Raw genomic sequence first — 23,665 nt, 5'->3', positions numbered from 1 at the left:
TGAGTGACTTAAAAACAGACTTATTTCTCACAATTATGAAGGCTGGAAGTCAGGACCAGGGTGCCATCATAGCTGAGTACTTATGAGAGCCCTCTTTCTGGTTTGTAGATGGCTGCCTAAGAGAGAGAGTGAGCTCTGGTCTCTCTTCCTCTTCTTATAAGGACACTATTCCCATCATGAGGGTCCTACCCTCATGTCATAATTTAAACCTACTTACCTCCCAAGGGCTCCACCTCCAGATAAATATCACATTGGGGATTAGGGTTTCAATATATGAATTTGGGGGTGACAAATATTTAGGTCATAAAAATCAGTAAGACAAAAAGTAAAGAAACTAAGAACTCCTCTTAATAAGTTTTAAAAAAGAACAATAAAGTAAAAAAAAGGGAATTAAAATAAAAACTGAAGTTAATGAAATAAAAAGCAAAAAATACGTATTTATTATTACAGTTGACCTTGAACAGTGTGAGGGTTAGGGGGTGCTACCTGCCCCCCCACCCAGCAGTGGAAAATTTGAGTACTGCTATCTCTGTCTCCAAAACAGGGAATTGATAAATGATTCACCCAAGGGCAGGAAGCTGAAACAGTTTGGATAGAATCAGAAATCAAACCTTAGTTCTTTTGATTCCCCATATTGTGATCTCTAAGCAAACACAAACTTTTCCCCACACTTAGTTAAAGATCTGTAAAATGAAAATATAGGTACTATATTTATTGAAAAAAATCCCCATATAAGTGAAACCACAGTTCAAACCCAGGTTGTTCAAGGGTCAACTGTACTTAGTAAGTTTAATAAAATATAGGACATAACAAATGAGTAAATTAGTATTTATTTTCTTTCTTCCTTCGTTAAAAATTCAAATATTTCTTCTGCACTTTAGTGGACGGTGTTGTGTACCTCCTGGGTTGTAGCCCCAACATGGGGAACCACAGCTCCGAACACTAAGGAAGCATATTTTTTGTTGTTGAGCTTTTATACTGCTTTGAGGGGTGACATACTCTAGTGGTCCTGAGAATCTGTGTTATAATTTCCTAAAGGTTTGTTTGTTTGCTTGCATTTACACTGTTTTGTTTCTACTCAGGGTTCTTATTCAAAAGACACACAAAATTTATTAAGAAACAGGTTTTAAGCATGTGAGAGTTAGTTGTTCTGTTCTGTTAAGCTTAGCCTAAGTCTGTTGGTTTTGAACAGGAGTTCAGGGAGGAGCTATTATGCTGCATGTACAGCTACTTTTCAAATTTATGTTTCATGCTCTGTGTTTTTGTTACATCTTGTTGCTATGCTCTGTCTGCTTTAGCTATCTTGTGGTTTAATTACAGAATAGAATCTTATTAAATTGCATTTTAGCAGTGGACCTGCTAACGCTGTAAATCTGAGAGAGATTTCTATTCTCTTTTAATATGGTGCTAATTTTCCCACGGAGCTATTTTATAATATTTAAAAGATTAGTAGATTTTAGAAGTTTAAATGGATATTGAAAGAAATGAAGTAAATGAGGATTTAATTTTCTTTTGATTTTAGATCCTTTTAATATGGTAAAAACTTAGTAGGACTTTGGTTAAGCATAGAATTTATTATTTACAGTTGTCAAAGCTGCGGGATGAAAGGTCAAGCTTTCAAGATCAGCTACGTGACTATGAAGATCGAATTAATGCTATGACTTCTCACTTCAAAAATGTTAAGCAAGAATTCTTATTTACCCAGGTACAATAATGTTGAAATTCACATTGATTATATCATGTGTAGTCATGGAACATTTCACATTGCATTTACATCTATGATTTGATTTTAGAGATATAATAGGAAACTTTTGTATAACTAAATAATTATGAACATAATCTTGAACCTGAAAGTAGGTAGAAAAAAAGACTTTTAGGAACTCTACTGCCACCAAATTCAAGGAATAATTAGTTCATTTGAAAAGAGAAATCATCATTCAAACAGCCTGATATAATATTAGTCAGCTGATTATATGAGAAGGGTACAGTGATGGTAGTGAGAAACTATGGCATTAAGTGGAAGCAGACCTAATAAAACACATAATAGAGTTTCTGTCTACTTTTAAATTTTTCAACACAACCCCCTGGAGCCATTTTGAGTGGAGGCAAATAGTCCACACACTTCAGTAGCCCTTAGGACACAATGGTATTTTAGCATAGTTTAAGAATTGAATTTTATAATGACAGTTCTGAGATAATAGAAAAGTTAAATTATATTCAGGAAACTAAGGTAACTGGGAACAGTACAATGCATTTTAGAAATATTGACACAAATAATAAAAATTAAAACTTAGAGTGATTAATTAAGTAAACATCTGTTTTATGACAATCTATTCATGTGTAGAATCTCTTTCCCTGATGATGCCCAGGAAATCAGAAAGCTCTGTAAATCAGCATTGGAGAGTTTACTAACTTCCATCTGAAGCTGTTTTTTAAAAAATGCATCAACTTTCCTTTAAAGAAGTATGTAATTCTTAAAAATGAAAAAAGTCATGTTTTTAATACCAATTTATACTTAATATAGGTGTTTTATGGGTTTTTACAAGTCTTATTAGAAAGTTATAAATTTAATGAACTTTTAAAAACAATCTCAAGATTTTTGTATCCTGATGTGATTTAGTAACTAATAAGCAGTTTGGAACATCTTTTCTTCAAGTTATTAAGCCACTGAGTTGGGGAATTGAGAAACAGAGATTTTCTGCAGGTGTATTTCATTATAGCCAAACCTCAATTAAGTAGGGCAATAGAGACAAAAGACAGTAAACTTCCTTCAACACTAACAGCCTTAATCATGTAAAAATAATACAAATGGTGATAACTTTGAAGCCCTACAAGATCAGTAGTCAACAAATACGATTTTATTAAGTAAAACTTAACACAAAGGCATCATTGTATATTAACATACTCTAGGACATATTTATAACCATCACTGTTTACATAATTACTTTAAAATTATCTCTGTTAATTAGAATATGTGATCAATTCTTATAAACATACCATTTCCTAAGTATTTTTAATTAGTTTCATTTTTTATTTTTAAATAAATGAATTATATCTTTTAAAGTCTCAGTATATAAATTTTGGTTTTCAGCAGTTTCCCTAGACCAAAATAATAACTGAAAACTGCTGACAACATTTTTTCCTAGCACATTCCATGAACTGACTTCTTACAACTAGTAAGCAACACCGACTACACTGAATCACAAAGTCTAATGTGGTGTAGGTTTCAGAGAAGTGGAATTAATAGTACTCGATCTAAGCATTTTGTGGGAACTTTGTTATTTTCTGTCTAGTGGATTATTATGAATATTTTATAATATTAAAATTCTAAAAATCTTTCTGTCTTGTATATTATTCTCTAGTCTCTTTGCAAAGCCAGGGAGCATGAGACTGAAAGTGAAGAACATTTTAAGATGATTGCTGAAAGAGAACTGGGACGAGTGAAGGATGAAATGCAACGACTGGAAAATGAGATAACTTCAATACGGGAAAAGAAAAGTGATAAGGAAGTATGTGTTGAAATGTTATTTAACATTGTGTGCTATTGTTCCTCCTTCCCTCACCAAATAAACATTTTTTTTTTCTGTACGGCAAAGGCATTCTTTAGTTTCCTGACATTCACTTACGTTGTTTTTTGGACAATGAAACTCACGTGGAGCTGTAATTTGAATCAACAGTGATAGAATGTTACATTTATTTTCTCAATATTCATTTACCAAATAGTCATTGAGCCTTACTATGTGCAAAGTACCATGCCGGCTGCCTGTTATATACCACACTAGGCATAATTTATAAGTGCTACATTTTTAAAAGCTACATTAAAAAAGTCACTTGTAATTTTGAATTTCATTTTTCAGTCAAAATTTTTACTTTTCATATTATCAGCTGGTGATTCTAATATTAAGCTACTGTAACCTATTTTTCTCTTTCTTAGTTTTTAGTTACGTGGCTGGGAGCTCTTTCCAAATTCAATTCTTATCTTTACATATACATATACTTATGGAAATGTATATATCTGTATCTCTCTATATGTATACATGTATGTATACATATGCATACATATCATATTAATTTGTATATGTTTGCATATTGATCTGTTTTCTTTTTGTGAACCTAGATTTGTTAAATGAATACATTGACAGAAATATTTTTATCTGCTTAACTACTATATTTATTTTAATTAGACATGCTTCCAAAATTTCTATATAAGAGGTCTTTTAGAGGCAGCAATCTGATTGGAAATGGGGCTGAAGGGGACTTGTCTTGGGCTTGAGTTAGCATATCAAGTACATTATTTTTATTAAGGTTGTGGATCAGCTTGGGGTAGTTTGGGTGGAGTGACTAATGAGATTGCTCTAGGGTAGCTACCCTGAAGCCTTTTTAAGCAACCTTTGGCTCAACTACTATTCTCAACTTTGTATAATCATCTCCCCTCTATTTCACAACTGAATAATTAAAATATTAGTATGATAGTTATACAATTAAATATGGTATTTATATACATCTGGCCAGGGACAGAGACAGGATTTCTTTCTTCCTTTTAAATATGTCCTGTAATATGTAATGTTATGTTTTATTTTAATTTGTACAGTAAATAATGTTTTGTAATCTCCCCATGCCCCCTCTCTTTGGAAATTAGAATTACATATTTAAAACTACTCAAAAACTGGATGGTTTGAAATGTCAAATGAACTGGGACCAGCAAGCATTGGAGGCATGGCTGGAAGAATCGGCTCATAAAGATAGTGATGCCCTCACTCTTCAGAAGTATGCACGACAAGATGATAATAAAATTAGGGTGAGATATTATAAATCGTAGTGTTAGATTTTCTCTGAATCTGTAATATATCAACCATTTAATCTAAATTGAACTTCTAATTTTAAAGTAGTTCTTAAACATTTTGGGTCTAATAAAGCCAATTATCCTGTCTCTAGAAAAATGACTATACTCAAATATCCACAAAATTTTGCTGCAAGTTTTACAGATCCTCTGAAGCCCTTTGACCATTTAGGGATCTCTGGACTCCCGGTTAAGAATCCTGATTGAGAAGGTTTCTCAAAAGCATTTCAGAAAAGAAAGTTTTGTAGTAGAACTATGTATAAGTATTTTAACTTCTTTTGTGTAATAGTTTGAATGTTACAGATAGTTTTTGCTGATTTGAGACTATAGTGCTATTGATTATTTAATATATTATTATAACCGTTACTTAAAGATCTACTTGTAATTAAATCTGGTAATATTTTAGTATCATGAAACATGCTATTTTCTAATAGATTAATACCACATGCATTAGTTAAAATAATTTTAAATGGCAAATTATTGTTTAATCTTTTTTCTAACTTACTTTAAAAAGTATTAAAAGTCTTTTTAGAAACAATTGGGTTATCATTGCAGCACTATGGGGCTAGAAGATAAAGAATATATATATTATTTTGTAGTTATTTTAGATGTCAAATAAATATGTATAATATAATAATACTTAATGTGAGATAGGCTAACAGCTTTTATGTTAATAAAATGATAATTATGAATATTTTTGCATGTAATTACATCATAGGCACTGACCCTGCAATTAGAAAGACTGACAGTGGAATGTAATCAGAGAAGAAAGGTACTTGACAATGAACTTGCAGAGACTCTAAGTGCACAGGTTGGTTTAGTAAAGATTTTTACTTCTTAATTGTCAAAGTGATGTTTAAAAAGCACTTAAATTCACAGAAATATTATTTGGTCTTCATTTGACAGTTAGAATTGGATAAAGCAGCCCAAGATTTTCGTAAGATTCATAATGAAAGGCAAGAACTCATTCAACAGTGGGAGAACACAATAGAACAGATGCAGAAGAGAGATCGAGACATCGATAACTGTGCCTTGGTAAAGTAGTTGTTTGGTCCTTGCAACATTCAGCTGTATTTATCTCTTTTGTATTTAACTCATTCATTTCAAATGTAAATTGCACTGTTATTTGAAAGTCACTTTTGTAGCAGGATTCAGTAGTTTTGGTAAATGTTTTTCAAAGCTGACCCTGTATCCATTTAGAAATGAGATTTTATGAAAATTATTTACTTATGGTATATAATGCTGAAGACTGGATCCTGACATCTCTGAAATGTGGGACAAGAGAAGATCAACAGATAATGTTATTGCAGTAAAACCAATGCCCTGACTTATACATGGTTGTCCAAGGTGCCTTGGATTTAACATGTGTGCTATTTGTGTGCTAATCAAAGGTGTAGGGAAAGTAGCCTCATGGATAGCCAAGAAAGAAGGACTGCAATAAATTTTCCCTTTTGAAACTGAGGTACCCATGATGGGGTGAAAGCTCAAAAGTGGAGGAACACCATACTGATTAAACACAGACCTAGTGTTATCTTTTGCTACTTTCAGAGGTAATTTAGGAGAACTTTTTTGGGAAATTATTAAGGGGTAAAATAGTGGTGAGTGAAGATGGGAAGATGATGGAAAGTTGGGAAGGAGAAAGAATTGAGGAGGAAAGAAGGCAGATGAGAAAATGGGCGAACTTCCATTCTGAATATACTCCATGGAAAGGCATTAGCAAGCAGCTCAGGTCACTGGGAGTTTGGAACTCTGATATCTGGATGTGGTTTACTTGTTATATGTAACTTATATGTAAAATGTGATTTCTTTATTTTAAACTTCTGCAAGTAATCAACATTTTGTCAACAAAATGGCCTATGCCTCCCTAAGGAGGGACTTGGGAGACCCAATCTTAACTATGAGTTCCTCTTATTTCTTAATGCTGATGTTGGTTTCTCTTTCTTGGCTTCATACTACTTTCAAACATCAAGTCCTGACTGCTTCCTCTGTGTAAATCAAATGTGTCAGATCTAAGACTGCAGGTCCATAATCAAATTGTCATACAACCCTGCAGCTAAATTGACTCAGCCTGCTGATTTGGCAGAATCCACAGCTTGTAGCTCTCTGGTCATATCCTCAGTGGTTCCTTATTTATGGGGTGACATTTCCTGGCTGTATGTATTGAAAAAGACTAGGGAGGGAAACAAGAAGTGATTCCATAGGTACTGGGATGCTTCTAAGTGTTTAACAACTGGCTCTCAATTTGTGGTATTTCTGATTTCTGTGGCATCACCTGTATGAAAACTTAACTGTGAATAAATTGCCCTGTTAAAAAACGTGAACGCTGAAGTAGGAATTAAAGCATCTGATTAAGTGGTAGAAAAATTAATATAAGGCAAGAAATTCTAGAATAATCATTTGACACATATAAACTTAGGAAGTTTTGACCTCCTAAGGTTGAATGAACATAGTAGATATATGGAATGTTACAATTATAGAATATTAATTGTTATATAGATGGGAATACTAGATTAAACAAATTTAAAATGTTTTTTAAAATGCAGTGAATCTCAGATATATATTGATTTAATATGCTAATATGTACAATATTACATGCAGCATTTCTAAAACTTACTGATTTTAGAATACATACTCTCCCCTGACCCAATCTCCTGGGATTAGTTGTTTGATGGGACCCTATTCCAGAAAACTTGGAAGAAATATATTTTAGGGTAAATTTTGCTTCTCCCTCCAATTCAGTTAACATATTGCCATCAGAATCACCCGTAAAAACCACATATGATCTTTTTACTCCCCAGCGCTAAAATCTTTATTCCATGTTGCTTAAAAGCTGACCCTTTTTAACATGGCAATTGAAAAATTGAATTCTTCACCATTTGGCCTTAACCTCTACCTTTCCAGCCTAATCCCTATCATCTGCCTCCACCCTTTCCTATTATGTCCCCATTCCATCCCCGCCCTCCCACCCTGCACCTTAACCATGTTAGAGTATTTATGCATCCCCATTTATCTTTTTAGGCCCAATTCAAATGAAGGCTCTTAGGTAAAGCCTTTTAATGATTTCTCTTGGGTAGACTTCATTATCTCTTTGCTCCCATAGTATTAATACTTTGTCCATACCTCAGTCACTACGTTGTATATTCTAGTTATTTTGTATCCCCAAGACTAGCAAAAAGCCTGCGTGAAGACATTCCTACTGAAACCAATAACAAAAATAATATTCTCAAAAAATGAAAAAAACTGGTCTTGTGAAATACTTGGAAAATTTCATTGAAATCCATCTTTCTGTGTGAAAACTATTCAATACTGGTATATTTTTTTACATGTCACCTTTTGTTGAGGAAAGATTGACATTTTTCTCATCCCTTTAGCAAAGTACCAGATGGATGAAATAAAATACAGAGATCTTTAAAAAATGAGCTTATAGATATTAGTGTGTGGCATATTAATATTTTATTTTATTCATATAAATTAGTCTCTCTTTAAAAAACATTTTCTTAAGTTTTGGTAAAACAAATGCTATAGAAAAACTAAATTCCTTTTAGTTTTGTTTGTTATATTAAATATATATTTAACATGTATTTTAAATCCTAGGCATTAGCAAAGATAAAGCAGGAAATAAGAGAAAAAGAAAATTTGGTTAAGGAAAAGATCAAGTTTTTGGAAAGTGAGATTGGGAATAACACAGAGTATGAGAAAAAAATTTCTGTTGCTGATCGTAAAGTTTTAAAATGTAGAACGGAATATCAATGTCATGAAACTAATCTAATTCAGCTGAAGGATGAGGTATGTCAACTAAAAAGACTGGTTTGTGTATTTATAACAAATTACTATACAAATAAGCATAAAGCCTTTCCTTTGATTAAGAAACTGCCTTCTAGTTCTTTTTGTTACATCCCTTCATGTTGTGGCACTTTTAGGATACTCTAATGAGACCTTGCTTGGATGAAGGCAACAGGGGGCTGTCATTCACATCACAGGTGGTGTGAAGGACTCCCCCTGGAGTTGTGCAGTGCCCAACTTGACTGTCACACATGGTGTTCTGTAAGTGACCCAAGGCAAAAGGCTCCTGAAGGGTCTAGGCTGGAAATCATAATTATAAGATAACCGACAAATGAGCAAATGTGAAGATGAATTATTGACATCGGTGATAACTTGAAGTGTCCTTCCAGGGCTACATGTGTATGGTGGTTTTAACTCTCAAATTCTAGGTGGAACTACCTGCTGAAGTTCAGTTTCTTACCTTGTTAAGGGAAAATATTTCAGTGTGGTAGTGGGACAATGTAGTGGTATAATGTCTTTAAACAGACTAAGAGAGAATAAAATTCTCCTGCTTTGTTCTTTTCTTTTTTTGAGCATACATGCCAACTAGATTATTCCATAGGGAGAGTTAGCAATCCCCTTAGTTAGCAATAAAGGGATCTTTATGAAATTTGTGCCTTGAGGCCATGTTATCTGAAGTTACTGCTATTTGGGTGGGAAATTGGAATATTGCAGAGCATTTTATTCTATAAGTTGTTATACTTTATATTCTTGATAAAGAAGGAAAGATTTTTTTTCTGTCTGAAGAGAATAATTAAGATCTTGAAAAAGTAAAATAAGTGAATTTCTTGCATAAATTAAATGTCACTGCTAATAGCTCATTCTCAAAATTTTTAAAGTTTAAACCAATTGCAGAAAAGAATGCAGGTATTCATTCATTTATCATTTGCTTATTGAAATAAAATTCACATATCAAATACACCCTTTTGAAGTGTACAATTCAATGGTTTTTAGTATTTCACAGAGTTGTGAAACCATTACCACTATCTAATTTTAGAATATTTTTGTCTTACAAAAAGAAATCCCATACCCATTAGCAATCACTTTCCTTTCTCCCCTCCTACCAGGCCCTGGCAACTCCTGATCTACTTTCTGTCTCTATGATTTGCCTATTTTGGACATCATACAATATGGTGCATTTTGTGTCATTTTTACTTACATAATGCTTTCAAGGCTCATACAAGCTGTAGCATATAAGAGTACTTCTTTTTTTTTTCCTCAAAATTTTTTTATTGTGGTGAAATACATATAACACACATTTACCATCTTAACTGTTTTCAGGTATACAGTGGTATTAAATACATTCCTAATGTTTTACAACCATCACCATCACCCATCTTCATAACTCTTTTCTTGTAAAGCTGAAACTCTGTACCCATTAAACAATAATTTCCCATTTCCCCTTCCTCCCAGCCCCTGGAAACCACCATTCTACATTCTGTCTCTGTGATTTTGACTACTCTAAGTGCCTCATATAAATGCAATCATAAAGTATTTGTCTTTTTGTGACTGGCCTATTTCACTTATTTTACTTAGCATAATGTCCTCAAGGGTCATCCCTGTTATAGTATATGTCAAAATTTTGTTCCTTTTTAAGGCTGAATAGTATTCTATTGTGTGTATATACCACATTTTGCTTATCCATTCATCTGTCAATGGCCTTGGGTTGCTTCCATGTTTTAGCTATTATGAATAATGCTGCTGTGAACATGGGTGAACAATTATTTCAGAATTGCTGATCATATTGTAATTATATTTTTAATTACTTGAGGAACTGCCATACTGTTTTCCACAGTGGCTGTACCATTTTACATTCCCACTAACAGTGCACAAGGGTTCCAATTTCTCCACGTCCTTGTCCATACTTGTTATTTTGGGGTTTTTTGATAGTAGCTATATTAATTGGTGTGAGGTAGTATTTCACTGTAGTTTTGATTTGCATTTCCCTAATGATTAATGATGTTGAATGTCTTTTCATGTGCTATTTGCCTTTTGCATCTCTTCTTTAGAGAAATATCTATTCAAGGTCTTTGCCCATTTTTGAGTCAGGCTGTGTTTTTGTTGTTGTTGTTGTTGAGTTTTAGAAGTTCTCTATATATTCTGGATATTAATCCCTTATCAGATATATAATTTGCAAATATTTTCTCCCATTCTTTGGGTTGCCGTTTTGCTCTGTTGTTATTGTTTTTGTTGTACAAAAGTTTTTAATTTAACGAAGTCCAATTTGTCTACTTTTTCTTTTGTTGCCTGTGCCTCTGGTGTCATATCGAAGAAATCATTGCCAAATACAATGTTGTGAAGCTTTTGTTCTATGCACTTTTAACTCATATATGTAGGTCTCTGTAATATGCCAGGATTTGCAAGTTATTTAAAATTTAATATCAGATCAAAAAGAAAAATTGTTAAGTATGTATTACAGCAACATGGTTATTATGTTTGTGGTTGTGATGTAGGTTAGAAATTAATGTGTTCATAGTAGAACTTCTCAGAAATGATGTTAATTTATAAGATATAGAGTAAATATATAATTTCTCTCTGTTAACTAATAAATAGCTGGATTCTTTAAAAGCCACTGTGAATAGAAGTTCCAGTGATTTAGAAGCTCTGAGGAAAAATATTTCCAAAATAAAGAAGGACATTAATGAAGAAACAACAAGGTAAGAAAAAAGGTATTTAAATATGTTTATAGTTTTTGACTATTTCTAGAAAAATTATTGAATATTTGATTTTTTGTTTAAATAACTGTAAAATTATAACTACTAAATTATTAAACTTAAAAAAATTTTCCTGGGTTTTTCAGTACAAAGGCTTAGGAGCAATATTTTTATGGTTTATTAAATACACATTGGTAATAAAAAGATTTATGGCAAAAGAAACTTTCAAGTTATATGAAGAAATCTTAGGATAAACTCTTCCTTATTTGTTTGCATTAAATATCTTTTAGACATGTTTTCTATTTTTTCCTTATAAATTCTCTATAGGTTACACAAAATTAAAAATCATAATCAGATTGTAAGAGAAAAATTAAAGCAGATAACTGAGAAAACTACGTCTGTAGAGGAGAAAGCTACCAACTTGGAAGACATGCTAAGGGAAGAAGAAAGAGGTGCGAAAGTAAGTTTAGTTTCGGTTTTTTAAAAAAAATCACAGCAGGGCTTCCCTGGTGGCACAGCGGTTAAGAATCCGCCTACCAATTCAGGGAACACGGGTTCGAGCCCTGGTCCGGGAAAATCCCACGTGCCGTGAAGCAGCTAAGCCCGTGTGCCACAACTACTGAGCCTGCGCTCTAGAGCCCGTGAGCCACAACTACTGAAGCTTGCGTACCTAGAGCCGGTGCTCTGCAGCAAGAGAAGCCACTGCAATGAGAAGCCTGTGCACTACAAAGAAGACCCAACGCAGCCAAAAATAAATAAATTAAAAAAAAAATCACAGCAAATTTAGCAATAGTGAATAAATTAGACTCTTGAGATCAGAGGAAGGAGGTCTTCTAAGAGGCTCTGATTTCTGGGGTGATTGCATTTGTAATTAGATTGTTGAGTTGTTGGACCTCTTTTTATCTTCAGCTCATAATTCTCCATTTGCTTCACTTTCAGCATTTAACTTTGTCTTCTTTTAAAGATACAGCCCTTCTATCTTAAATTCCATGTCTTCTCAATGCCTACTGTGTCCCTGTCCCTGTATGCCATTCGTATACATGTTTTTGTTTTTGTTTTTTTGGCTGCATTGGGTCTTTGTTGCTGCACGCGGGCTTTCTCTAGTTGCTGCGAGCAGGGGCTACTCTTCGTTGCGGTGCTCGGGTTTCTGATTGCAGTGGCTTCTCTTGCTGTGGAGCACGGGCTCTAGGCACACGGGCTGCAGTAGTTGTGGCTCGTGGGCTCTAGAGCACAGGCTCAGTAGTTGTGGTGCACAGGCTTAGTTGCTCCACAGCATGTGGGATCTTCCCGGACCAGGGATCAAACCCATGTGTCCCTGCACTGGCAGGTGGATTCTTAACCACTGCGCCACCAGGGAAGTCCCTGTATATATGTTCTTATATTGCAAATGCATCTTGAAAAATGCCCGTGTTTTACAACTTATTTCCACCTGATTATCATCTTTTTTGTTTGTTTGTGATCAAGTTCCCCCCAGTGGTCTACGTTCATTGCATGTATTTCTTCATCATCTGCTATCTCTTTAACCTCTTCCAGTCTGGCACCATTTATTGGTAAACAGGCTTTTAAATGCTAACACTTTTACTAACTTCACTGGCATACCCCTTCTACCTTAACCTCTTTGGCATTCTGGTAGAATTAAAGCCGATTTTTGAGGAACTGGAAAAGGCTGGTTCACCGTTCCCTCTTTGAAAACTTCAAAATGATTTGTGTGACCTATCACTGTAGGCACTACTTTCTGCTTTTACTCTCTTTTTTGATGGGGGAAGAGGAGGGGTAGCTGAAGGTGGTGGTAAAATACCCCATTTGCTGAGGCTTATATCAAGCATGGTTTCATTTATATTTGGATAGAATCCAGCTTCCTCAGTGTGCTGTTGTATGTTTAAAATTCCTGAGTAGTGAAGTCATGCAACAATCTTGACTTGAGTGGCATTTGAGTCCAAATCATACAACATTATTAAAAAAAAAAAGTTGTGGGTTTTTTTCCCCCTAAGAGCATGATTTTCTGTAGTACATGGAACGAGGTAGTATTAGAACTTATTAGAAGTCTGTAAAGACTGTGAAGTTTATATGAAATACACCTTGTGAAGACATAATTAAAAACTAGTGATATTTTTAAATAAATTAGCTGAATTAGAAAACAGTAAGATTGGCAGCATGTGTACTGATTGTGCTGTAGCAGGGCTGGGTTCATAATCTTGGTTTTTGTAGTTATTGGGGGTTTTTGTTTGTTTGAAAAAAATCTCAACTCTATATATTTTGCTGTGTTATTCACCACCAAGCACTGACTTTAAAACTCTGCCAAGCAGTCTCAGAAGGTCTTAAACCCAGTGAAAATTGTCTATTATATGAAAAATAATGTATTTTATAAGGTTATATCAGATTATATTTCTTGATTTGTGAAAATTTAAATGTGCCAGTCAGACTTCTTTTGTTTCATATTGAGGTTCATTGGATGCCAAAGGGAAATATGCTTATCTGGGTATAAGAGCACAGAGGGAAATTATTTCAACATTTTAAAATGAGAGCTTTCAATAGATCTTGGTATAGGAGATCTGTTTGAAACCTAGAATACATTGATGTGACACTGTGAGATCAAGACGGACCTGCCTCCTGAGAAAGGAGAAGTGGGAATGGGGTACTGGTTTCTATTTCCTAGAGGGCTGCACATGTAGGGAAGTCAACTGCAGGCAAGGTGTGAGTAAGGGATAGTGATAGTGCCAGTAGTGTGTTGGGGCCAGCGCTCACCAGCTCACAAGAGCTGATAGTTAAATTTTCTGGAATTGTTTACGTCAGCTGCTAAACATAGCTACTATTAAAAATCAAATTATATAGACTTACAATTAAATAAATTATATTAAAAATAAAAGTAATATGTACTCAGCACATATCACTTCCAAATTATTTTACTGCATTTTACTGTTATCTATGCTTTTAAGGTTACTTAAGACTATTAACATCTGTTATATCCGTCTAGTAGATATACTGCATAATGGTCTGCTATGGCATATCTCTTCCTAGCTCTGCATTTAGAGGAATCATGTTAGTAGCTTGAAATTGGCCATAGTGGGAATAAAATAATCATAGAAATCAGCCTCTTCCCCGTAACCTCCCATCTACTAGAAAGCTGATGGTTAAACATTTATCTGCTCACCACTGGATAGTGCCAAAAAGAAGGTGGGAGATTTCTTCCCTTAACACTCTCAAGACTTTAGTAAACTTTATGAGCTTAGAAGCTGTGTGTCTTCAGTATATTTTATGTTCTAAGGAAACCAGTGGAATGGTCAAGTTCTAAGGCTAAGGTGACATAGGATAGAATTAAGATGACAGATCAAGGTCATGACACAGGAATAGAAAACTACTATCTAGTCTACTAGACTAGAGTAGACTACAAGCAATGTTGGGGATTTGTTGAAACTGTGGGAAGGGCTTTATATTCTTAAGGGCTAAAATGAGGGTTCATTTATGACCCCCCAATTATAATATTCATGCAATAAAACATTACAAGGTATTATATTTCATTAATCATTGTTATTCTTATTATCAGGAAGTAGAAGTTAAGTTGAACATAGTGAAGGATGTGCTATTTAAGAAAGTTCAGGAATTACAGACTGAGACAATGAAAGAAAAAGCTGTTGTATCTGAAATTGAAGGAACCCGTTCTTCTCTAAAGCACCTCAACCATCAGTTACATAAACTGGACTTTGAAACCTTACAGCAGCAAGAAATTATGTACAGTCAGGTAGATGTTACTCTTACGAATGTCTTCATATTGATTTGTTATAATTGTGATGGTCAAGATACTGCAGTATCCTAAGAAAACAAAGATTTCTAAGAACTCTTGGGGTGGGGGGATAGACAGATGCTGAAGATGGGATATCATGTTAGGTCAGTGAAGGGTGAGGGGGCCTTAAAAGCTATTTTTTTCTTGATCTGAAATAAATGGAGAAGAGGATCGACAGCTCTAGTGAGGGAGACCATGCTTTAAAGGAACCTGGAGCAACTGGACCTGGAGTAAAACAAAACAAGGAATGGGATGTCTGAAACCTAGAAAAACTGTATGTTGGGAATTCCCTGTCAGTCCAACGGTTAAGACTCCATGCTTCCACTGCAGGAGGTCCAGGTTCAATCCCTGGTCAGGGCACTAAGATCCTGCATGCCACACAGCGTGACCAAACAGACAAACAAAAAAACCCCCCAAACCCCTAAGACTGTATGTTGTGCAAACATCGGCGTCCCCATCCCCACCCCCACCCCTGGATGAAAAAATATTTTTAAATTTTTTCCTTTTTTGTTCTATTTATATATTCTGTCTCATGTTAATTTCTTAATGTCCTCCCTCTCTACATCTTAATTTCCCCATCTAATATGTTCTTAGTTTCTCAAAATTACAGATGCTAAAGTATAATTTTCAAAATAATTCTTTAGAAGTTCATCATATTTGAGACTTTCATGGCTAACAATTTGTGACTCTTTTTTTGTACTCCTTAGAAAATGCACCCTCAAAAAATCCATGTCCATGTAAATCCAGTGGATTTACTGATGTTCCATCATGGGAGTATGATAAATGACCACCTAGCTGCTTTATTATATTTTCAGAAGATTAGTTCTGTGTTACTATCACATACTCTGGTTGTTGAAGAATAGTTTGCTCTTTCTCCCCTTACAGTAAGAAAGATTTCATCCTATAAATCACTGAAGGGTGAAAGTGACTTTAGTAAATGGTGACATCAGGCCAAATTCATAAGAAAGTATTTACAATGTTTTTGCATTTATAGAAATGGTTTTAACTGTTTCTCCTTACTAACTTATCTTTAAAACCTGTAACAGGATTTCTACATTCAACAAGTGGAACGCCGAATGTCAAGGTTAAAGGGAGAAATTAACTCAGAAGAAAAACAAACCCTTGAAGCAAAAACTGTTGAACTTCAAAAGACATTGGAAGAGAAAAAATCTACATTTAACCTTTTGGAAACACAGATCAAGAAGCTTCATGTAACTTAGCTAAAATACTTTTTATACTTCAAATATCCTAGTCATCATTTTGTTTTAAGTCAACATGTTCCTAAGACTTGACTTTGGATAGGATAATTGCCAAGCTACCCATCCCATATATATAACAAATGTATGAGCTAATGCTTATATTTCTATACTGACTATGAGAATGTAACATTACCATTGATTATGCATTTACTGTATGCTAAGTATATGCCTTTAGTATTTTATTTCATTTAATTCTTATAAATGTCTTGTGATGAAGATATTAATACTTTGTTTTACAGATTAAGTAACTTGTCCATGATTACAGCTAGGATTTGATCCGTGGTCCATGTGACTTAAAAATAGTCTTAAATAGTACATGATTTAAAAAATTGATAAATTCCAGTTTTCTATTATATATCTGCCATAATAACTTGATTGCTTTTTATCTCTGAAGTGGCATCTAAAAGAAGCTGCTCTTTTGTGGGTCATCTATTGTTATTCAAATATTTACTTAGTTACATATTTCAGATGACTCAATTTTGTTAATATGGTAAAAATGTTCTTCATCTTTAGGTACTCTAATGTTTATGGTAATATAAAACCTGTGTTAGGGGAACCTATGTAATATAAAACCTATGTTAAAGTTTAACTGGGAAGTAAGAGTGAAGGAGTGAAAACATGGACCTGAATAGGGGGAGAACTCCAAAGGTTTTAAATGTTAAACAGCTGGAAAGGCTAGTGATGAGTGTCCTCTAGTGGTTTTAAGAAGAATTGGCCTGAATTCCTTAAGGGCTACAAAGGTGAAAGGGAGCTACTACTTTTTTAAATTAGGGGGAAAAAAAATTAACATGACAAAATATTGGTTTGGAGTGGTTTGTAGCCTGATTAAATTTTTAAAAGACTGTTTCCTTGGTTTAGTGGAAAAGAGCAGAACCGGTTTTGAATGTCAAGGTTACACCACTAACTGCTATTTTAACTTTTCTGAGTCCTCGTTTACTCATTTTAAAATGGAAAACAATATTTAATATTATTTAAGGGCATTTGGGAGAATTAGAAGCAATGTATGTCTTAACACAGTGCTTTTAGTAGGTACTCAATAAATGGTATTGTTTTAATTACATAGAATATGAGAATATTAGTGCTACAGAATAATAGGAGGGTGACATTTGTATCTGGACATGTTTTTTGACCCTAGCCTGAATTGTGTCTGTTTTCCTGTGTGAGGATGGTTCTAGTGTTCTCCCTTTTAGCTACCCTGGGGCTCTGTCCATTATGCAGTAGGCTAGTACTTATGCCTATCCCAGCTGGTTTTGACAGAGAGGTAAACAAATTAATAGAAATGCAAGTGAATTTTTAAAGATATTAAAGCTAGTTAACCTTCTAATGAAGGTTTTCTCTTCTCAATAGTAGCATTAGATTGTAAAGTCATTCTGCATTCTCTTTCCCATGCCACTCCATCTCTTATTTTGAATAGTAGAGACAAATTTCTTCTGGTTGAAAACTGCCTTAAATTAAAAATTTCATTCTAAAAGTTAATTTTATGAAATCACATCTTTATGTGAAAAAAAATTCTTAATGTCTTGCTTCAGTCTTAAGTCCTGATAGTTCAGAGAAATACAGGCAGTGAGAAGGGCAGGGGAGGGAGGAAGGAAGGGACAGAGGAGGAGAGAGAGAGAAGGGAGACAGATCTTGGCAATAGAAACTTTTTGCTTTATGTCCCCTAAGAGGGACTAAGGGGGACAAAGGGAACAAACCTTGTTCTGGTTCTGAGTGGGAGGGAGGATACAAACTGGTATAAAGCTAGAAAACTAATCTCTGAGTATGTATGACCCATTTATTCATTCAGTGGAATTAGATCTTATCTAGCGTTTTTCTCTCCAGCAGTATGTGATTATATATGTAATACTAATAATAATAATAGACATTTCCATGTGTCAAACATTGTTGCACATATCCTTTGACAGTAAATTCTTTAACCCTCACAACAACCCAGGTAGGTAGGCATTGTTATCATCTCCATTTTGGAAACGAGGAAACTGAGGAAGAGTATGCTGCCCACTGGGGTTGGATGGCTAATGTATAATTAAGGCTGTCTGATTCCAGAGCTTGTAGTTAACCAAGACCCTATGCTTTCTCAGACTGTTAATGTTTTTACCTTCTGAGACTTGGGTTGAATCAAATAATGAACTCCAGAAGGTGAACCATGTATTTAACCAAAGCTTGAACTCCACCCTCCCATTTCTCCCCGTAAATGGCAACCACCTAATAATTCAGTTTGAACTGTAATCATACATAATATTTCCTAGAATTATTGAACTCAAACTGAACCCAAACATCAATAGATAATAAAAATGAAAATGCTTCTATGTGAATATCCATGTATATTCTATTAGAGACATAAGAGCATGAAGAGTGAGATTTATATTATATTATTATAAATATTTAATGGAGCATATAGTTTAATGTAAGTCATGTTTAGTAGTATGTATTTAATATTGTTATTTAAAATATGTATTTACGTACTTTTTTTCCTCTTTACAGAATGATCTTTACTTTATCAAGAAGTCAAATAGTAAAAATCGTGATGAAAAACAGTCCCTCATGACCAAAATAAATGAACTAAACCTCTTCAATGACAGATCAGAGAAAGAACTTAATAAAGCCAAAGCTTTGAAACAGGTGCAATAAAATCATATGTATATATAATACTAAAAACCACATATTTTCATGCTAATTGTAGAAAAATTTTAAATACCAAATTATAAAGAAAATAAGTCACTATAATCACTGTACAGAAGATAAACAGTGTTACAGTATATTATGTTCTTTCAGTCTTTTAAAGAAAATTGGCTTTATATATTGTATTCAAAAATTTAAAAGTATATCGCACATGTCTCCTAAACATTAATTATCTTTAAAGGCTTCCTACAGTCCATTGCATGAAGTTACCATAATTTATTTAACCATCTCCTATTTTTGGATATGTATTTGTTTCTAGTGTTTGGCTATTCTAAATGGTGCTATCATGTACTGTGCACATATTTCGTTGTACAGTTGTTCATGTAGCTCCTTAGGATAAATTTCTAGCTGTATAATTATGGTTCAAAAAGAATGAATATTTTTGGTGTCTTGAAACTATTTTCAAGCCAAATTGCCTTCTAGAGGGTTCAATTAATACTCCTACCAGCAGTGTGTAAGCATTCTATTTTACTCACCACCACCAGGGCTGGATAATATAATTCATAAAATTATTGTTAATTTGATGGGCAAACATGGTATCTCATTGTTTTTAGTCTGTACTTTAGAAATTGGTGACATTTTAAAACATTTTATGTTTAAACATAAAATTTAAAATATTTATGTTTCAATTAAAATGTTTAAACATTTTTTTATATTGTTATGTTCCATAATTTTTCTTTTGGATTTCTAGTTCATTTTCTTGTCCATATTTCCATTAGGAGGTTTATATGTTTATTTATTTATTTGGTTGTGCTGGGTCTTAGTGGCGGCAGGCAGGCTCCTTAGTTGTGGCTCGTGGGCTCCTTAGTTGTGGCATGCGAACTCTTAGTTGTGGCATGCATGTGGGATCTAGTTCCCTGACGAGGGATTGAACCCGGGCCCCCTGCATTGGGAGCATGGAGTCTTATCCACTGCGCCACCAGGGAAGTCCCCAGGTGGTTTATATTTTTAAAATGCTTGGCAAAAGATCTTCGTATGTTAAAATATTAACTCATAAATATTAACTCATAAATATTTGTCCCATTGTCTTTAAATTTCTATTCAGTTTTTTTTGACATAAAAACTTTTTTTTTAACATTATATGTTTAAGTGTTTTTCCCTGTATAATTTTTATGCTTAGAAACTTTTTCAACACACTAAAAATCAAACAAATATTTACTATTTCTAGTGGCTGCACTGGTTTAATCTCTTACATTAAGTTCTTTCATTCATCTGGCATTTATTTTTGGTACATATGAGATATGGGGATCTAATGTTTTCTCCAGCTAACAAGCTTTGTTTTGAATTAGTAAAATCTTATATTCTGGAGTGTTTTTTCTGGGCTTTCTATTCTGCAAATTGATCTGTTAGTGTGATCTTGTGTCAGCACTCTACTCATGACTGAACTGTTTTAAAATAAAAATGTATTTACACATTATTTTGTAAGATTTAGTTTAGAATATAAAAATGCTTATCCATTGGGCTTCATATATTTGCTGGACATTGTAACTTTCAATTTTAGGAATAACTTCTTCTTTTTGTTTTTTTAGTAAACTTGAATTTAAAATTGAATTATAATAAAAGACTTGGAATAACCATAAACCCTTTCCTTAAAATAAAAATAAAAGGAAAATCAGTCATGACTCAGAGCAATCTAAATTTAACCCTAATTAATATCTTGGTCAATGGTCAAATTAGAAAAAGTTATATTTTCAAGTTTGACTTTTGTAGCAATAAAAAGGAAACATATTTTGGTTTGGATATGCAAATGATTATTTCAATATTTGATGATTTTGTTATGTTGATAGGATTTGATGATAGAAGACAATCTTTTAAAACTTGAGGTTAAACGTATTCGAGAAATGCTTCACAGTAAGGCAAAAGAAGTTCTTTCTCTGGAAGAAAGAAAACAGCAATTACACACTGCTATGGAAGAACGGACCGAAGAAATTAAGGTTCACAAAAAAATGCTTGCGTCACAAATAAGATGTGTTGATCAAGAACGGCAAAATATAAGGTAATAATTAGAGTTTTAAAATCCTGCTCACGAATTTTGAAAACGTTAAGAGTAATGTCAGAAGAACTGACTGCTCCCTCCACCACCTTGGATGTCCATCTTTTTCTTATTTGTTTGAAAAAACTTTTAATATAATACATAGGCCATATTTTAGCTACAAATCTATGCTTTTCCCTCTCTCTTTCCTTAGGCTAACTCCTCATTCTTTAGATTTATCCTTTTACCTTAAGATCATTAATCCCCTTGGAACTGATTTTTGTGTATGGTTTGTGGTAAGGGTCCAATAACATGCTTTCCCTTATGGATACCCGACAGCTGCATTTATTGAAGCAATTTTCCCCTAGAGATTTCGCATATCTTTTATAAGATTTATTCCTGGATACATGCTATTTTTTTTTAATGTTACTGTCAGTGTTATCTCCTTTTAAAACATTTCATTTTCAGTTTGTTGCTGGTATATAGAAATGCAGTTGGATTTCTGTATATTAAGTATTCAGCAGCCTTGCTTAAATTTTTATTAATTCTAACAATTGATCTGTAGATTCTACTTTCTAGGTATTTCACTGACATCGTTTGCAAATAACAGTTTTGTGTCTTCCTTTTCAATCTTTATAACTTTTCTTGTTCTTACTGTATTGTCCTTGTTATCTAACCTCCAGTTCAAAGCTGAATAGCAGTGGCGATTGCAGGTACCCTTGTCTTGCAGGTGGTTGATCTTAAGGGGAAAGTTTTCATTGTTTTAAGTATCAAGTTTACTATAGTGTTTTTTTGAGATTCTCTTTATAATATTAAGTGAGCTCCCATCTATTTTCATTCTTTGCTAAGAGGTTGTTTTAATTTGTTTAATCAGGAGTGAATGTTGACTATTAAATGCTTTTTTTGCACTCACTGATATGATGTAGCTTCTTCAGTCTGTTAATATAATTGAATATATTGATTGCTTTTTCAAAGTTAAAACAAACTTACATTCCTGCAATAAATGCAGCTGTCTGTTACATATTACATTTTGTATGTATCTAGATTTTGTTTGCTAATATTTTTATACAGTTTTTGCATCTATGCTTATAATTCTCTTTTTCTCTCCTGCCCTCATCAAATTATCAGGTTATTAAGGTTACATCTACTTTTATAAAATGATCTTTGTGTTTCTTATTTTTCTACACTCTGGATAAGCTTGTAAGAGAGCAGAATTATATCTTTCTTGAATTTTCAACTACCTCACCAGTAAAGCCATTGGACATCTGGAGTTTTCTGAGGAGGATTTTCAACTGTTGGTTCAATCAATTTATTGGTTATAGGACAATGAAGATCTTGTATTTTTTTCTTGAGTCTGTTTTAGTAAGTTATATATTTTTTCCTAGGAAAAATTTTCCATTTCATCTACATTTTCAAAGTTATTCCATAAAGTTGTTCACAATATCATTTTATTATATGTTTAATAGCTGCAGTGTTCGTAGCTTTTCATTCCTGATATTGGTTATTGTGACTTCTCTTTTCTGGGTGGGATAAGTCCTGCCAGTAGTTAATGAATTTTATTACTCTTTGAAAAGAATAAACTCTTGCTGATTTTTTTCTATTGCGAATTCATTTTCTATTTTATTAATTGCTGCTCTCACATTTACTATTTCTTTTTTCTATTTTTGTGGATTTATTTTGATGTTCTTTTCCTAACTTCTTGAGATAAGATGCTTAGCTAATTAGATTTCAACTTTGAAGGCTAAAGCAATTCCCTGAAGTATTACCTAGCTGTATCCCACACAATTCTCTGTAACGGCCAGATAGTAAATATTATAGGTTTTGCTGGCCATACGGTCTCTGTTGCAACAACTTGACTCTGCCACTGTGGAGTGTAAGCAGCCCTAGACAATATGCAAATAAATGAGTGTGGCTGTGTTCCACTTTGTGGACACTGAAATTTGAATTTCATGGAATTTTCATATCTCATGAAATAGAAACTTTCTCTTGATTTATCAACCATTTTACATTAAAAAATGTAAAAGCCATTCTTTGCTCGTGGGCTGTACAAAAACAAGTAGCAGGTGTAGGATGGTTTGCTGACCTTGGCTTTTTATCTCTAAGTGGTACTATTCCATTGTATGTGTCTACCCCAATTTATATATATATTTACCTGTTGATGAATATTTCAGTTGTTTCCAGTTTGGGGCTATTACAGATAAAGCTGCTATAAACATATGTGTTCTTGGTATGGACATATGCTTTCTTTTCTCTTGAGTAGATACCTAGAAGTGGAATAGCTGGATCATATGGTAGGTATTCTCTTTGTCTGTTCTTTCATTGGTTTTACTGAATTTTTTCCCTTTTTTCCTCTTTGTTTGTAGTATGTATATTCTAATTTAAATTATTTTGTTTATTTTTAAATTCAAAAGAAATTCTAATCTTCCTATCTCTCTGAATACTGAAGATTAGTTACTATTATTTTTTCCTTCCTAAAATAGTTATGACTTTTAGCATGTTTTACTGCTGTATTTCCTTTCTCCATCTTTCATTTATTATTGAAATCACAGATTATATTTTTGGGTTGTTATTTGTTTTTAATATTATGTCTCTACTTTGAAAAGAACTCCTTTCTTTTTTTTTTTATTTTTTTTTAATTTTTTTTTGAAATGTAGATCC

General features: G+C 33.4%; 1 protein-coding gene across 2 annotated transcripts in view; it reads left to right on the top strand.

Annotated features, from left to right (window-relative positions):
- Positions 1 to 23,665, top strand: part of CCDC39 (coiled-coil domain 39 molecular ruler complex subunit) — a 48,015-nt gene that overhangs the window by 4,934 nt on the left and 19,416 nt on the right. Inside the window, exons 2-13 of one of the 2 annotated variants that reach the window (XM_082461383.1) lie at positions 1,586 to 1,705; positions 3,363 to 3,509; positions 4,640 to 4,798; positions 5,559 to 5,651; positions 5,747 to 5,875; positions 8,435 to 8,626; positions 11,216 to 11,319; positions 11,644 to 11,776; positions 14,861 to 15,055; positions 16,144 to 16,308; positions 18,838 to 18,975; positions 20,823 to 21,031. In XM_082461383.1, the coding sequence (XP_082317509.1) occupies positions 1,586 to 1,705; positions 3,363 to 3,509; positions 4,640 to 4,798; positions 5,559 to 5,651; positions 5,747 to 5,875; positions 8,435 to 8,626; positions 11,216 to 11,319; positions 11,644 to 11,776; positions 14,861 to 15,055; positions 16,144 to 16,308; positions 18,838 to 18,975; positions 20,823 to 21,031 (1,784 nt within the window). The remainder of the gene's footprint in view (positions 1 to 1,585; positions 1,706 to 3,362; positions 3,510 to 4,639; positions 4,799 to 5,558; positions 5,652 to 5,746; positions 5,876 to 8,434; positions 8,627 to 11,215; positions 11,320 to 11,643; positions 11,777 to 14,860; positions 15,056 to 16,143; positions 16,309 to 18,837; positions 18,976 to 20,822; positions 21,032 to 23,665) is intronic. The other variant, XM_082461384.1, reaches the window with a different exon arrangement.

Source organism: Balaenoptera physalus (assembly GCF_965194825.1).
Source record: "Balaenoptera physalus genome assembly, chromosome: 4".
Lineage (NCBI taxonomy): Eukaryota > Metazoa > Chordata > Mammalia > Artiodactyla > Balaenopteridae > Balaenoptera > Balaenoptera physalus.
This window is presented reverse-complemented; position numbering and strand designations above follow the sequence as displayed.